This window comes from Mustela lutreola, chromosome 3 (assembly GCF_030435805.1).
Source record: "Mustela lutreola isolate mMusLut2 chromosome 3, mMusLut2.pri, whole genome shotgun sequence".
Classification (NCBI taxonomy): Eukaryota; Metazoa; Chordata; class Mammalia; order Carnivora; family Mustelidae; genus Mustela; species Mustela lutreola.
This window is the reverse complement of record NC_081292.1, coordinates 45,088,399-45,106,908: the sequence shown is the minus strand read 5'-3', so window position 1 is coordinate 45,106,908 and position 18,510 is coordinate 45,088,399. Positions and strand designations below refer to the sequence as shown.

General features: G+C 38.1%; 1 protein-coding gene across 1 annotated transcript in view; it reads left to right on the top strand.

Moving 5' to 3' along the window:
• Window positions 1–18,510, top strand: part of NECAB1 (N-terminal EF-hand calcium binding protein 1) — a 218,656-nt gene that overhangs the window by 153,977 nt on the left and 46,169 nt on the right. The window contains exons 7-9 of the mRNA XM_059166058.1: window positions 5,695–5,816; window positions 8,525–8,601; window positions 13,798–13,851. Coding sequence (XP_059022041.1) covers window positions 5,695–5,816; window positions 8,525–8,601; window positions 13,798–13,851 — 253 coding nt within the window. The remainder of the gene's footprint in view (window positions 1–5,694; window positions 5,817–8,524; window positions 8,602–13,797; window positions 13,852–18,510) is intronic.

The following is an 18,510-nucleotide window of genomic DNA, read 5'->3' as shown; positions in this document are numbered from 1 at the left end:
TAAAGGAGAACTGCTCTAGTCACCTGTCCTTCTGACCACTAGAGCTGCAAGCAAGTTGATCTTTTTTAAATGTCAAAGGAGAATTCATAGGGTGGTCTAGTTAAAGACTGGAGAGTAAACATATGATTTCTTTTCCTTCCTCCCTAAAACTTTCAAAGAAGACATTAACAGAGCCTGGACAACAAGGAGTCATAAAGGTGCAAAGATAAGGATAGATGAACCAAAGGGGTAGAAACTTGGAATATGGAAAGAAAATGAAGGTAGTAGTGACTGATGTTGGAGCTCTGAGAAGGACAAAACACAGACAGTGTATGAAGCCAAGATGCAATGTAATTGGTGTCACAAATCTCAGGCTCATGAATTGGTTTCCCCATGCACAGTGGGGGTGAAGGTGGGGCTAACATATTGCTGAAAGCTCCATCCAACACTGGGGAAGTGTCTTTCCTCAGTCTCTGAGGAAGCCTAGAATGCTTTCTGGAGAAGGGGAACAGATACACAGCTTGCGGTGTAGCAGTCAGGACACAATACTAAAACACAGGCATTAAGTGAAAGTCTCCATACTGAACAGTGAGATTTGAAAGTCACTCAGCATGCTGTACTCCCAGAGTCCTGACAACTGGACTTATACACTCTAGTTGGGAGATTCTTCTCTCACTTTTCTGTGGGATCTCATCAGCCCAAGAGAAAGACTAAGTACCAAGAGCTGGTGTGCCCTAATGAATAGGCCAAGTCAGGCCACCCTACAGTGGGGCCTGCAAGTTGGCAATCTCTGCAGCTCCCCCACCACACACACACACACACACTCTCTCTCTCTCTCTCTCTCTCTCTCTCCAATCATCCCTGTTTCCTTCCTCTGAAATAGGAAAGGACAACCAAGAGAACATGTCAAATACAAGAAAAGAAACTTAGGAGAAACAATTAATCCAGAGAGCAGAAGAAAGCTTCCAAAAAAGAAAAAAAAAATCAGTACCCAGAGAAAGCAGAGAAAATATTGCATTTATGAATTAAGGACAGGATGTTGTTTTAAAAATAATAATATTCAAAGCACATAAAGAGCTCTTGGAAATTATGTTTGCAGAAATAACCTGTGAGCAAGATTTGGTGATAAAAGTATGATGATGTTTCCACAGAGATGAAAAATAGGAAAGAAAATAAATAAATAAAACTATAGGATAGTCCAAAAAGCCCAATATTTGAAAGTAGTAATTCCAGAAAGAGGAAAAAAAGAAATTTTTTAAGAAATAATTCTCAGAACAAGGACCTGAGTTTCCGTTGATAAAACAGACCAAGAGCCTATTACAGTAAATCATAAAATCTGACACCAAGGCATGGCATTTTGAAATTTCAGAATACTAAAGACAAAAAGAAGTGTCTAAAATCTTCTAGACAGAAAAACTATTTCAAATACAAAGAACAAAGAAAACACTAGATTTTTTCAATAATGACACTGGAAACTAGCATGCAATCAAACAGCCTTTTCAAAATTTGAAGAGAACATGATTTGCAACCTAACTCTCTCTACTCTGACTTCTGGAGAAGATGGCACAGTAGGAGGATCCTAGGCTCACACTGTTCTATGGATATACCTAAATAATACCCACATCAATGTAAATAACCCAGAAAATGACCAGAAGGTCAGCAGAACAGACTCTCAACATCTACATGTAGGAAGAGGCCACATTGAAAATGGTAGGAAGGGTGGAGATGTAGGCACAAGCCAAACAGACCCACAAGACTGTCTCTGGGAGGGATGGACACTGCAAACATGGAGAAGGGAAAAGGGCACCCTCTAGGAGCCCCCAGACACAGACACAAGGGATTCACATAGGGAAGATGAACCCCTATAACATTTGGATTTTAAAACCAGAGGGGCTTAATTTTGTAATTTTTTAACAGTCATTCGGGCTTAATTAAGACCTAGAACTTTCTTTTTTTTTTTTTTTTTTTAAAGATCTTATATATTTGAGAGAGAGTGAGAGAGAAAGCATAAGAGGAGGGGGGAGGATCAGAGGGAGAAGCAGACTCCCCGCTGAGTCCACCTCAAGAAGCCAGAAAAATCTCAAATAAACTAACCTTACAACTAAAGGAGCCAGAAAAGGAAGAATAAATAAAACCCTAAACCAGTAGAAAGAAAGAAAATAAAGATAAGAGCCGAAATACATGAAATAGAAACTAAAAACAAAAACAAACCAAAAAGATCAATAACGCCAGGAATTGGTTCTTTGAAAAGATTAACAAAATTAATAAACTTTTAGGCAGACTTATAAATATAAGTCTTATAAATATAAGACTCAAAATCAGAAACGAAAGAGGAGAAATACCGACCAATATCATGGATTATTAGAGAATATTATGAAAAATTATATGACAACAAATTGTGCAATCTAGAATAAATGGATAAATTCCTAGAAACATATAACCTCCCAAAACTGAATCAGAAAGAAATGGAAAATTTGACGGACCAATTACCAGCAATGAAATTGAATCAATAATTAAAAACTCCCCAAAAACAAAAGTCCAAGACCAGATGGCTTCACATGTAAATTTTACCAAACATTTAAAGAATCATTAATATCTATTCCCAAACTATTCCAAAAAATAGTAGAGAAAGGAAAGCTTCCAAATTCATTCTGTGATGCCAGCATTACCCTGATATCAAAGCCAGATAATGACACTACAATGAAAGAGAATAAAAGAGAACTATAAGCCAATATCTCTGAAGAACACAGATGCAAAATTCCTCAACAACACATTAACAAATTGAATCCACCAATATATTTTAAAAAATTATTCACCATAATCAAGTGAGATTATAAGCCTCTGCACAGCAAAGGGAATAATCAAAAAAAAACAAAATGACAACCTACTGATTGGGAGGAGATATTTGCAAATAATATATTTGACAAAGGGTTAATATCCAAAATATATAAAGAATATACAGAATGCATAAAACTCAACACCAAAGGAATAAATAATCCAATTAAAAATGGGCAGAAGATAAGAACAGATGTTTCTCCAAAGAAGACATATAGGTGGCCAACAGACACATGAAAAGATGGTCAACTCACTAACCATCAGTGAAATGAAAATCAGAATTAAACTGAGATATCAACTCACTCCTGTCATGACTAAAGTCAAAAACACAAGAAACAAGCATTGGCAAGAATGTGGAGGAAAAGAAACCCTCGTGCACTGTTGGTGGAAATGCAAACTGGTGCAGTCACTGTGGAAACCAGTATGGAGGTTCCTCAAAAAATTAAAAATGGAATTACCATAAGATGCAGTAATTCCACTCCTGGGTATTTAACCAAGGAATATGAAAACACTAATTTGAGAAGATATATGCACCCCTGTGATTATTGCAGTATTACTTATAATAGCCAAAATATGAAACCCAAGTATCCATGGATAGATGAGTGGATAAAGAAGTGTACACACACACACACACATATACATACAGTGGAATATTATTCATCCATAAAGAAGAATGAAATCTTGCCATTTGCAGCAACATGGATCTGGAGAGCATAATGCTAAGTGAAATGTCAGTAAGAGAAAGACAGATGCCATAGGAGTTCACTCATGTGGAATTTAAAAAATAAAAAAGACAAATTACAGACTTTTTTTTTTTTTGAGATTTTATTTATTTGAGAGAGAGATAGAGAGAGCACAAGTGGGGAGGTGAGAGAGAAGCAGGCTCCCTGTTGAGCAGGGAGCCCCATATGGGGCTTGATTCCAGAACCCTGAGATCATGACCTGAGCTGAAGGCTGTCTCTTAATTGACTGACCATCCAGGTGCCCCCAAATCACAGACTCTTAACTATAGAGAACAAAACTGATGGTTACCAAAGGGGATAGGTGAGATAGGTGAAGGAGATTAAGAGTACACTTATGATGATGAGTACTGAGTACTGCATAGAATTATTGAATCACTATATTATATACCTGAAAATAATATACCACTGTACATTAATTATGCAGGAATTTTAAAAAGTAAAGCTCTTTACCCCATAAAACCACCAATAAAGCAGAATAAAATAAAAGTATCTCTTTTTTTTTAAAGGTTTTATTTATTTGTCAGAGAAAAAGAGAGAGAGAGAGCACAAACAGGGGGAGAGGCAGGCAGAGGGAGAAGCAGGCTCCCCCCCCCCCCCGAGCAAGGAGCCCAGAGCGACACTCGATCCCAGGACCCTAAGATCAGGACCTGAGCCAAAGGAAGATGCTTAACTGACTGAGCCACTAAGGTGTCCCAAAAGTATCTTTTTAATATGCAGTATCTCAAAATTTTGAACACTGTATCAAAATCTAATGATGTACTATAGCTAGATAATTGAACATAATAATAATAAAAAAAAGAGAACCAGCATAGTAAAAAAATAAAAAGCTATTAAGTTTGTTCATTTATCTAAAAAGAAAAAATTGCCTCTCATCGTGCTTAAAAGGGAGTTTGGGGAGAATCAGTATTAGAGAGAGGCTAAAGAAATTTTCCCTTAATGATAGTAAAGGAAGATTTTGGGTGATTGAATTAGTATTAGAATTGGGTGTATGTAACAGGAAAAAATTGGCTTAAACACAAAAGGGTTTATTATATCTTATGAAAGAGCTTGGTGGGGACTCCTGGGTGGCTCAGTGGGTTAAGCCTCTGCCTTCGGCTCAGGTCATGATCTCAGGGTCCTGGGATCGAGGTCTGCATCGGGCTCTCTGCTCAGCAGGGAGCCTGCTTCCCTCCCTCTCTCTCTGCCTACCTCTCTGCCTACTTGTGATCTCTCTCTTCCTCTCTGTCAAATAAATAAATAAATACATCTTTTAAAAAAAGAAAGAAGGAAAGAAAGAGCTTGGTGGTGGCAGCCTAAGCACCTGACAGCTCTACAGATTTATCATAGACCTCCTTCCTTTTTCACATATTAAGTACATCCTCATGTTTGCCTAGTGGTGCAAGATGGTTGCTGGAATTCCAGCTATCATGTGTGTATTCCAACCAGGATAGAAGAATAGGGAAAGACCAAAGACTTGCTTCCCAAATTGAATCCATTCTTTCGAATAGTTTTTCTATAAGTTCCTTATAATATTTCCTTGTATATACTCTTGACCTGAGCTTTTCATAGTGGGAAGTTAATAGATACATTTTAAAACTGAAGAATAAAATGATAGCAATTGAAGCATATTATATATAGACATGAGGATAAACACTCAAATTAACACTTGTTGAAAGCATTCCCTGAACACTTGTTGAAAGGGGAATGGTGCATGATATGGAGGTGGGGGAGTAGGAGCTCCTGTTTGTTAAAATAAGCTTTGTAGAATTATTTGACTTTTAAAATTATATGGATACATAGCCTTGATTTAAAAAACTTAAAACTGACTGAACGCCATAGGTGTTCTCAAACTAAATACATCAGCACACACAAAAACATTTTTTCCACTGATGGTTTGGTCAAGATAGGTAAGTCACAAATTTATATACAATTTTTACTCAAATTTTGAAAGAATATAGACAGCTCACAGTTTCTCCTTTAGATTCACATTTATACATTTATAAAACCAAATCTTCTGGGTCTTTAGAGCATGTTGGTAAGCAGCAATTCTCCTAACTTTTCATTTCACTATACCAGAAAATCTTTGGACCGATGGTTGAAGATCTGTTTCTCCAGGCAAGAAACACGCCGTGGTTAAATGTTGTCTCTCTTGTTCAAGGCAAGGGCCGACCAAGCCGGAAGTCCTGTTGATTCAGTGGCCTGGAAAGCGATCAAGTCGCAGAGTCCAGAGACACAACAGCTTCTCCCCTAAAAGCCCTCAGTTTAGTGCCTGCGGCCCAGGTAATGAAGCTTTGTCATTTTTCTCCTTCCAAACTGACTCAGTTTGTATTTTCACGTTGACGTATTTTTTAAACCAGTTGTTTCATATGTTTTAAACAAGTAAAACAGCAGTAGTAATGGAATGGTTTTCCTATACCAGCTAAGTTTGAAACCATGTGGCAAAGAACCTACGGTGTTAAGAACAGGGTGATGATCCTCCCCGTTGTTTCTGGCAGCATCCCACAGCAGCATCCAGCAGTGCACAGAGGAACGATGGGGAGGGCAGAAAGCAGCTTGGTCGCCTTCTGCACGAGGACTGGAGACCTGTAGAAGTCCCGATCAGATTCAAGAAAGGAGGCGCCCTTTAGTTTGTACCCTAATTTGCTCCAGATTCCCTAAAGCCCACCTAAACATATAGAAAGTCCATCTCAGGAAAAGGATCTTTATTTCCTTTCATGATGGGATTAAAGTCATAGCTGGCATTTTTGAAGCATGAAATATATTATGACATTTATTGGCCTAAAACCTTAATATTATAGGTTATTTTAATTGTGTTATTTTAATAATTTCTTCAATAATCCATTTGAAGTACACAAATTCACGTTGCAAAGCATCAGTAATTTCTGTAAAGCATGTGTGTGCGTGCATATGTGTATATGTATATGAGTGTGCATATATATAAACATCACTTGAACATATTGTTTTGACACAAATTAATCTTTAAATATCTGATATTTCAGTAAACTAAAGTACTAACTATAGCCTATATTTACACAGACTGTACTTGAAAGGTTTCAAAGTGCCTTCTTGAACACTGTCTTTTTTCATTCTATTACCTTATAAGATGGATGTTGGTATCTTTATTTCCCTAGATGAGAAGCAATTTGTCCAAGGTCATCTGGTTTATTAGTCCATTTTTACAGTGAGACAACCACAAAAGCTCAGTGATTACCACTGCAAATACTTGTCTTTTTTCGCTCATGGGTCTGTGGTTGATGGTGATTTGGGTGACCTCAGCTGGATGTGTGCTCCCCTGGTGAAAGTAGAGTTCAGCTTCGCTTCTCGTGTCAGAAGCACAGCCAGGCCACGTCACATGGTTCACTTGAAACCACTGTGTGCATTTTACCTGCTAACTCTCCAGTGGCCAGATGAGTCCCACGCCGAACCCAGTAGCAGTGGGGAAGGACATCTACTCCATCTTTCGTGGTAGGAGGTGCTGCGAGATGGAGGGGCAGCGACTATAGGCAGAGAATTCTATCCCAGGAAGAAAGGGGAAGTTCGTGAGTACTAATACAGCCTACTGTGTGTTGTTAGGAAATGACAATACTAGGCTCCTAGGTCAAAATGTAGATTGTTCTTCATGCTTTAGCCCTTTAGAAAACAGAGCAAAACCCAAAACATCCTTCTAAGGAATTTTGATGTGTCAGCCACCTTAAATTCTTCTAGGAACAAGCCAGGATGGAAATGGTGTTGACTGATTTGTAAGTTAATAAGTAAACATAAATTTTGTTCATACAGTTACAATGTTTTCTGTTATAAAGCACCCTATTCTGATTTTTTTTTTCTTATATCCACTTCTGTGTGACTGCGCTCCTGCTTAGGTTCACCTCCTAATTTGCTTTGCAAGGAGTTTCACCCAAGAATGCAGAGAGAGCAAGAAGTGCATTCTTATGTAAAGTACAACCTCTTTATAATTTGGTCTTCTCTTCCAAACATTCAAAGCTAAAACAAGGTTTTACAGTTTGAATTCAATCACATCCTCCCATCGAGAAATATTCAATAATATTTCAGCAAATGCCTATGAAATCATTTTTGAGCCAAGCTGCCATAAGGACCCACAAGGAGGCCAGGATGTCTATGCAGGAGCTCAGACCACAACTCTTCCCTTTGCACCCTTGAATAATCTCCAGGTTGTGAGTTCAAGCCCCACACTGGGTATAGAGCTTACTTGAAAAAGCAAGAATAAAATAAAAAAAGACTTTAAAAAAGTTTTTTAATTAAAAAGGTCATTACAGCAACAATATTAGCAGGAGGACTTGGTGCTAGATACAGACGTGTGTTTGTGTGTATGTTCACACAGATGTACATCTGCACATCTGTCATGTGTATGCATGTATATATGTGTGCATGTGTGTGTATATACACATGTATATGTTTTGATTGAATCCTCACAATAACTATGTGGCCACTGATACTCTTGCCATTTTAAAAATTAGGAAGCTGAGGTCAGAGGAGTCCAGTCATCTGAACAAGATCAGCAGCTTCCAGATCCTGCATTCCTGACTGCTATGCCATGACCACAGCACCCATGCTTATTCTGGTTAGGCACCAGCTACCTTGTCGTGGTCAGACATCTCACTTCCTTCCCTGGCTCCTGCCACTGTCACAGAAGTCAGCTTAGAATTATTGATGGATGCTTTCTGTTTTTGCAAAAGAAAAACCAGCCATCTCATGGAGTGGTAAAAATGGCTCAGCAGGATCTGTTCCTTGATGATCAAAGGCCAGTGCAGGCAATGACGTCAAAGGCATAGACTTGCGAAAATGAACCCATGGGGGCACGCAGATCTGTGGAACACAATAACTCAGAAAGCACTCATGTGAATGCAGTTCTTAAGAAGGTGGTGGCTAGTCAGTGACACTGTGCGCTTCCTTCCAGGTCAAAGAAAAGTTCTGAAATGCTCAAACGTTCCCTCTCTTTAACACATTGTCCTCATGGTTTTCCCCTCAAGGCTTGTTAGAAGAAGATAACCAGTGGATGACCCAGATCAACAGACTCCAGAAATTAATTGATCGACTGGAAAAGAAGGTACATGCTTCCTTTTCTTTCTTCTCCCTCTCACTTTCCAGTATGTTCTGACCCATTTTCCTCACAGCATTAATACATCCATGGCTGCCCCATGGATAGAGTAACAGCCAGGAGTCCTGTGATGCTACAAATGGCCGCCTGGTAGTTATCGGCATTTCTGTTAAGGCAAATACATGTTAATTCTCAGTCCCTCACCCCTACCCCTGGTTAGAATTAAGATAGGATGTAGAGGGGCGCCTGGGTGGCTCAGTCGGTTAAGCATCTGCCTTGGGCTCTGGTCATGATCCCAGGGTCCTGGGATGGAGTCCCGCATGGGTTCCCTGCTCTGCGGGGAGCCTACTTCCCCCTCTCCCTCTGCTCCTCCTCCCATGCTGCTGTGCGTGCACGCATAGTTTCTCTTTCTCTCTTTCCAATAAATTAGTAAATCTTAAAAAAAAAAATTTTTTTTAAAGGATGTAGAGTTACAAGTTAAATAAATGCACTGTACTGCCTGCTTCTTAGGTTACCAGTGCTGTAGGTAGCAGTACGCCTGAATGACGCAGACGGCTGCTTGTAGGGATGGCCTGGCCCACGTCCTGGGAGTGTTTCACAGTGATTCAGGAAAGTGGTTGTATGAGATACTAGAAGGTGAAATTACATTTGCAACTTCTGTAAATTAGCCTGCTAACTGATGAATTTTGGTGCTGGAACTACCCAGTGAGAAACCAAGTAGGGATGTGACAAGTTTTTCAGATATATATTTCATGTTTCAAGTTATTTCTGCTGACTAATTCACTTAGTACCTACAGTCCTAATATTGTAGTGGTGTTCCCTTTGATGGAAGAGGCAGGTTATATCAGTAAGAATATGTGTTTTCTAGTCACTCCAGGCACCAAAGGAAGAAATGTTTGTTTGAGACAGTTACAGATATTGAAGAACCTACAGCCTGCTTGTAAAATTAAGCATTATTATAAAAGTTAACGGATTTTCTTAAAGTATGTGATAGCACAGAACCAGCTTCATAGTTAATGCTCAGTGAACTCTTGCTGACTGACTGAGACATGCCAAAGGAGTAGAACAGATGCTAATTTCAATCTACAGATGCTTCCTGAGGGAAAGATCACTGCGAACTAGGGTGCTTGGCAAGGACTTAGTGTGGCTGGAGGGGCTTGAGTCAGGCCTTCAAATGATGGCAATTAGGGATTTTGTTTGCAAGCAACAGAAATCACCTCTGTAATCAGTTCTTTTTCTGGAAGGTATGGGAGTGCTCACAGAATCAACAGAAGGTATAGAAACTAGGATTGAGGAAAAGTCAGAAGACACAGTAACTCTAGAGATCTAAGTGAGAAATGCTCAGTGGTCTCTCTGGCTACCTCTACTGGAATAAGTGAGTTCCGACCATCTCAAGTCTGTTGACATTATGCTCAAGATTCCACTTCCCGGGGGTAGAATCTGGTTGGTCTTGTTAGGGTCTCAGGCTGATTACTTGGATAAGGAAGGGAAGAACATCTTGATTAATGGTCCTAGAGCACTGTGTTGAAAGGAGAAGGGAGAATTTACTGAAAGGAAAATGTATTGTCATTAAAATTGGAGTAAATACTAGTCTGCTAACAAGCCAATGAACAAATAGATATTTGTTATGGAAAAATAAATTTTTAGTAAAAAGAGAGCACCTAGAGAGGACATTAGGTAAGGGTGACAGCATGAGTAAAACCTAAGTAGGCCAGCCTGGTTAGATTCTTTTTGTTAGGAAAATGGTAACAAATAAGATTGTGTGGATGGATAGGGCCCATATTACAGATGGTGTTAAATAACAGAGTAAGGGATTTGGTCTTGTCTTAGAGACAACAGGCGGCATTTATTATTATTTTTCAACAGGTAAGTGACATAACCAGAAAGATCTTTTAGTTAGAAAATTGGACAGCAAGAATACAAATTGAATTCAAACAAGAAAACTCGAACCACCAAAACTAGCTCAAGCAATGACATTAAGGAGCAAGTTGCAGATCTGAGCCCACTGGGATCAGGTATGGCAAGAGATGGCCCTGTAATATATGACCGAAAAGGGGTGCCTGGGTGGCTCAGTCATTAAGCATCTGCTTTTGGCTCAGGTTATAGTCTCAGGGTCCTGGAATCAAACCCCACATTGGGCTCCCGGCTCAACAAGAAGCCTGCTTCTCCCTCTCCCACTCCCCCTGCTTGTGTTCTGTCTCTCGCTGTGTCACTCTCTGTTGAATAAAGAAATAAATAAAAATCTTAAAAAAAATATATATATATGTCATATACATATATATATATATTTTTATGTATATATGTCATATACATATATATATATATGACTGAAATGTGTGTGTGTGTGTGTATGACTGAAAAGAAAATGGCAGTTTTGAAAGACTTGAGTGAAATTAACAGGATCATTGAATGGATTTGATGGGTAAAGGACAGAGGAATCTCAGATAGGATTCTGAGAATTTGAGTCTGAGCGCCTTAGTCAATTGTATCATTAGCAGAAAGGAAGAGACAAGTGAGAGATAATGGGTGAGTTGAGGTGAAGTTGTTGATTAGGTGTGTTAATTTCAAGATCCACTAGGTCACAGGCAAAAATGTTCAGTTAAATGTTACTAAGCAAGAAGCCAGGCCAACAGTTTAAGGTCTCAAGAGCCATCTCCACAAAAATGAAACTTCGTGGCCTGAGTTGAGGAGGATCTCTGAGAAGGAGATTCTGTACAAGGAACCAGGTCCAGAGGAAGAAAACTAGGAGAGGTCTAGTCCCTCTGCTGCTATATCACCATTTGTTACATTAACATCGACCACTTAACTGGGCAAATAACCTAAACTTAGAGCTGCTGCAATTCACTTCCTAATTTCATCAATTGTTATGTGAACTAAGATTAAACATAATCATAGGGAAAATGGTGGCTATGAAAATTTGCTTTCCAATCATGGAAGATGGAAATGCATGACCTCTATTTGGAAAACAAACCTTGTTAAAACATAAGGCGTCCATTGTTACATAATTTCAGATTCATTTAAAGAACATAAATTTCTCCTTTTAAAATAGATTTGAAGTTCTTCTTCTCTTTATTTGGTGTCTTAACTTTATAGAGCTATTTTTAAAGGAATAACTTTAACTTAGGTCATGCCTTTTTTTTCCAACTTTAAATCAAAGTATTATCACATCTCTTTCTTTCTAGACTTTTTCTCCCTCCCTTCCTATGAAAGGGTTTCATTTTGAGGACAGAGTCTGAGAGGTTTGCTGAAAGTATGATGTGATGGTCTTGGGCATTGGATCCCAGCTGTGTGGGGCTCAGCATGGTTTGTCTTAATGAATGGAGAGGCAGTGCAAGTTCTGTGTCCTTCTACAACTTATTCTGTACTGTGAATTAGGCTTTTAGAGGAAAAACTACCCAATTGCCAAACAGTAGCTAAGTGCATGTCATTTCACAGTTGACTCTCTTGTGTCATGCAGTTTTTGGCACCGGGTTTGATCTCCCCATTAGAAGGACATGTTCCTGCAGGGGAGCACCTGTTATCTTTTCTTGCAGTTAGTATGATAAATCCTTTCTGCACCATAAGCTGAGCCCAGTACCATTCATGTGGGGGAGGGGGAATAATTCTTGAAATTTCTACAATTTCCTTCGGCATTCTTTCTCCCCATTTCAGCCCCCGTGAGGATTTATGGGGATATATTGAGATCATATTTTATGTTGTCCTTGAGCCCTGCAGAAAACATTTTCAAACATCCTCATTGTGTTCATACCACCTGTTTTAGGTTGTTCTTATCATCAATCAAAGAATGTGGAAGCGAAAATTGTACCTGAGTTGGTGATAGGGACAGAGTGGTCAAGGAGATCCCTTTTGTTAGAGTTTCTATATGAGGAGCATTTTTGAAGATTCATCCCATTGCCTTCCATCTCCTTGACTTCAGGGGGAAGCTGTGATTTCAGTGGGGCATTTATTCAGCCATTCATTTATTCAGCTATTGTCTACTGCACATCTGCTTTATGCCCAGTATTATTCTGGCAGTGGAAGTACAGCTGTGATCAAAATAGGTAAGGTCCTTGGTCCAGTAGAGACCAAGGAAAATCAATAAACAAATCAATGAAATAAGGTAATTTCAGAGAGTAAAAGTATCGGGAAGACAATGTAAGGCAGTATGGTGATGAGGGGGTGGATACCTAAAGTGGGTGACCCAGGAAGGTCATGTTAAAAAGTGATATTGGAGTTGAGGTGTAAGAGAGGAGAAGGAGCCAGCTAGGTGAATCTCTAGGAATAGAGAATTCAAGAGGAAAATGGTAAAAGTGGATCCTAGAAAAGTTAAATAACTTGCTATTTATTGGAAAATATGGTAATGATAAATGGTAAAAGTGGATCCTAGAAAAGTTAATGGTAAAAGTGAATCCTAGAAAAGTTAAATAACTTGCTTAAGGTTTAATTACAAGAAACAGCAAAGCTAGAGCTACATAGCTCTGTTTTTAACAAGTTTATGTTATTTTGGACAGTCTGGATTTCTGCAGCTCTCAGTTTATTATCTCCTTGAAGGAATTATTGTGGATAATCCTCATCTACCACAGATGCTAGGATATATATTCTTAGAATGAAGCCCTGGGAGTTTGCATGCTTGGTTTCACTGGAGACATTAACGTCATCCATTAATGACTGCAGAAAGTTCTAGGGTCTTTTTAGCCATCCTTGATTTTTAGGAAATATCAAAAAAAGTTTTGATTTGCTTTTGAATTCATCATGTTTTAGTAATGTCAAATTATCACTAGAGTATAAAAGTATTATAGCAGTTGCACTAACGTCTGTCAAGATCTCCCTCTTGGGCAATCAGTGGCAATCAGTACTAACAGCAAAAGAAGTCAGCCTAGTCTTTCTTTTTCCTGTCCTGTTCTTTCCCTATTCCTATGAATTTGCTCCATTTTGTTCTCTTCTATTGTCATCAGTAAACTTAAGGTAATAACAAACACCTCTGAAATGGTTTTTTTACCGTTGATAAATGGGTAAAAGAGGTTTTACTGGTTTCATTTTTTTTTTAATGGTTTCATTTTTCAAAAAGTTTTCATTTGTTTTAAGTCAGAATTACTCCATTTCCTTTTAGATAATGAGGTTCCTTTGGTACAATATTAGCCATAAAAGACTTAACATTCAAGTATATGGTGTTTCCTTTATCTCATTTCTGGTCCCTTTCTTTCCCATTTCTTTCTCCACCTGAAGGATCTCAAACTTGAACCACGGGAAGAAGAAGTTATTGAAGGGAATACTAAATCTGTAAGTACTTTTTTCCTAGGTGAAAATGTCAGAAATTTAATTTAATTTCTTCAAAATTAGTGACTTTCTCAGTGAAAATTTGAAATTGTACAAACACATATTTTATTTTGCATGCCTAAGTAGTAGTTTTGAAATTGTGATTTGTGGAAACCTAATGCTTAGTTTACAGGGTTTTTATGCAAGTACTTAGCATGTGATATGTGCAGAATGACAATTTTATGCATATGTAAATCAGTGAGTTATTGAATAATTGAATGAATGTGACTGGAAGAAAAGGGCAACATTCAAATTATATCTCGAACAACATTTTATCAACCCTCCAAGCCTGAGTGTTCCACCTGAGGTGAAAATTGATGCTATTCAGTATTGTATCTCCAGCTTCTGTCCTAGGGCCAGGCACATTGTAGGTACTCAGAAATTTTTTTTTTTTAAGAAAAGAAATTGACATTTAGAGAAAAAGGAACATTTATGCTCCTAGGGAAAAGACATCCATGCAGAATGGTGGCAGATGAAGAGAGAAAAAAGTGATGCTAATAGGCACTCAGACACAAAATAAGAAATTTATGAGTAAGTTACCTAATTGGAAATACATATCATGATTTGTTATTTTGAGACAAATATTTGTAGCACATTCTCTGGGGGGAAAGTGGATCTTTGCATTCACATTTAGTAGAAATTTGGATTTTAAAATCTTGACAACTCACAGAAAATCACTTTTCTTATTACCTTAAAGGCATATTATGTAGATCTTGTAGAAGCCATCACATTTACATGAGACAAAGATAGACAAACCTTTCATCTCTGTCCCGGGCACTTACTCCATAGGCACTGCCTGCCTATGTGCCAGAAGGTGAGGCTCACCTTTCTTTCTGCTCCCGCCCATCAATCCAGACTCAAAGCCCAGAGAGTTTTCAAAGGGGAAGCTGTAGAGGGTTCTGAGGAAAGCTTTATAATGATGTTATAATTAGAATCCTATAGATATGAACACTTTCCCCAAAGGTAACCTACATATTATGTTCAGGGCTTCTGTTCCTCCAAAGATGGGGTGTGGTCTGTTTTAATTCATCAGGCACCCAGAATTCTAAAGCGGTAGGTTTTGTTGGGAAGCAGAATCTTTTTTTGAGGAGAGGAAAAGGCTGTTGAGTGCACTTATTAGGAATATTATTCCCAGCGGTCCCTTAGTCACAGGACTGAGACCTTGCAGTCTTACATCTGTCGTCAATTAGATTTGCATGTAGGGAAAACTACACTCCAGTCAAGACAACAGAACATAATATTTCTAATGTTGAGAGAGACCATTGTCTATTCTTATATAATTTCCTAACGTGAGACTCTTCTCTCACACTAGCTAAGTGGGATAAAAATTGTCTAAGGATTATTGATGGAAGGTGACAGACTGTTCCATTCTCTGGTCCCTGACAGAAGAGAGGCCAATGTCAATTTTAAAAGATTTATCAACCCACACAGTATTACTAATTCAATAGCGCATAGAAGTATTTAACAAAGTAGGTTGGGCAAAGTGCAGCAGTCAATATTGTTGAAAAGCAGGAAAGGATATTCCTTAACTATCTTCAGCCACACGTAAAGGTAAAATAATTATGCTCTTTGGGACTACACATTTAGTAATGATTTGAATAAGTTTGTTTTTTTCTCGAAGATACCAATAAGCTACCTGTCATTAAAAGTTGTACTTTCTCATTAGTTGTAGTAATGCCTCACCATCGATTCTTATAAAACTTTCTCTACTTGGAATGACAAAAACAGATCTCCACTGTTCACAGCCAGCTCCCAGCATCTCCTGCTCCTCTGGGCTCATTTCTCTTGGTGTCCAAAACCAGGTTAAGGCTTTATTGGCTAGAGAGGTGATTTTCCTTTTCCCTTAATGAATACATGAGAACCTTGAAAAATAAATTCCATACCAGAGAGCAAAAAATAAATGGTTATGATAGATTTTATTTTCTAAAGCTACTGTACACTGAGCCTTTGTGACATGCCAAGTATTGTGTGAAACACACTCATCTGTAATTCACTCCATCCTCATCAGAGCCGTAGGAGGTGGTGCAATCAGTAACCCCATTTTGCAGATGGAGAATTAAGGTATGGAAGGATAACGATACCCTAGCCAGACCCCAGATCTACGCTAGACCTGTACCCCACACTGTAATAGCTCCACTCCATTGTTTGGTGCATCTTGGGACCCTAAAGTGGAGCTTTTTTTTTTGCCAGTGAGGATGTGAGCTAACAGATGACTCCGTTTCATGAGATTTTCTACATTAGAGCAGAACAGTCGTATCTGGTAGGCCTATTTAAACACACAGCCAAAGTCCCAAACCCTACTAGCTGCCATATCTAGTTTTCAGGAATGTGAGTCATTACATAATGATGAATCTAGGATATGATTTCTTTCTTTCTTTTTTTTTCCCCCCTCAGTGAGCAGAGTATGAGAAGTAACATCTATTGAATATCTATCCTGGGCAAGATTTTTACGTATGCTATTCCATTTAATCCTCCTCCAAACTCTGTGATATAAGTACCACTGTTCCAATTTCATTTGGTGACTAAGGATGAAAAGAAGTAACGGGTTCAAGGCCACATAGCTAGTAAAAGTGAAGCGAAGTTTTTTTTTTTTTTTTTTTTTTTAATATGTGTACTCTTTGCTCTTAAAGGACAAAGGAAAGAGGACAATATGTTAGAGGCAGATGAATGAAAAGATGCAGACCTCTACCACCTCAAATCTTTTTTACTGGAATGAATAGTGCATAAATAGCATTTATTAAAAAGCTTTTAAAAATGACCACTGGCTGAAAGCAAAACTAGTTCTTGCTTGTTTGTTCCATGAATAACCCCATCACCAGCCAAGTGCCAGGACCTGGGGGAGGGTCTGGAGATAAAGGGGTAAATATTACAGGTGCTACCAGACAGACCAGAAGGACCTGCAGTGATTCAACAAGAAATCTACAGGACACTGTGCTGAGGATTATTATAGAAAAGTTCAGATTTGCACAGCAAGGGAACACAATTTAACTTAGGATGCCAGGGAATGCTTTGAGAATGACATAGTATTTAATGTGAAATCAAAAAGAATAAACAGGAATTTGAAAAAATATTTATATATCTCTGATAACATTGAATTGTTCAGATGTTGAACTAAAAGGGCAACACTAAGGGGTTATATAAGAAGATCAGAATGTTCCAAATGATTTGTAAAAAGCATGTTATAAAGATCACAACCTTCAGAATTCATAATTTTACTCTTGTTATAATAGAATAGAAAATGTACATCAGAGATCTAAGATCCAGGATTGTGACTTTATGAGTCATAGAAAACTTGGGAGTAATTTATTGTCTTCTAGCCGTCAAGTACTAAGGCAGGGAGTGTGAATCACTGAAGGTCAATATGGTTTTTGAAGGGAACCCATCCAGACCATACATCCTGGATCTGGCCAGCTATATTTGCCCACCCAAATCCTTATGCTTGGTGCCATTGTATGCCTTGCATGGCACTTCCTATCAAACAACTATTGGAAAAAGATGATGATTTCCTACATATTTTGTACATTCAAAAGGGTTCTTTTTGGAGTCAATATAATTTTGATCCCATTCTGGTGCTTTTCAAAAACTGTAACTTTTCCTGAGCACATTATTGTTTATGCCAGAATAGTTTATACGATAGGAGTTTATAGATCTAATATATTTCTCTGCCTTTCTACCCTCATAGAGCCTGAGAATAATATTTTGTGAAGTAAATTAATCCTGCCACACAATATCATGTGTATTGAGGTTTTTTGCCAACAAATATGTCAGGAGCTCTTAAGACATAGTTTTGCTTTGCGATAGCTATTATGAGATAGAACAAGAGCACACAAGAAAGGCTGTTATTCTGAAGACATGCTTGGAACACAATGGTAAATGGTAGAGCTAGAAACATGAAACAAGTTAGTTTTCTTTAAAATATTTTTGTCTCCAGAGATTTTTAAAAAGATTAAATTTCTCCAAAAAAAAAAAAAAAAAAATCCAAGAAATTTCAGAAAGGATCTCAGGCTGTGTATTTGACATTAGAGACGTACAGAAATGTTATGAAGATATTAGGACTCCTGTACCAAAGCAAGTTATAAGACTGGCCCAGATCCAAGGGAAAGTATATCAGGATCCACATTTTGATAGAAGCTAAAAAGCCACATTTTGAAGTGCATGTCTTCAGAAAGTAGTGAAGGATTCTATTCATGGTTGCAATTTAGATCACATAAGATTTGCCTTCAGACTAAAAGAATTACTGTGGAATCGGTAGATATATTTATATAATCTCACTAAGAAAGCCCAGGAGAAATCATCCGAGTCATTGTTCATCACAAATACATGATCAGGAAGTCTCTGAAGATTTATATCAAAAGGACATGTCTACAATTATTTTGGCAGAGATTAACTTTAACTCTTAGTTACTGATACTAAAGCCAGGTCCTGAGAGAGTGGTACAGGAGGCTGATTGTTCATTACATAATCTTAGGAGATAGTTATAGGCTTATATCTACTGGTTCTTGATCTCTGATCCTAAAGGGAAATAAAACAAAGATCAATTAAAATCACCTAACTCATTAAGGTGACTGGGTTAGACCCAAATGGAGAATGATTCTAATATAATAAAGATTTTTTTCCTTGCCC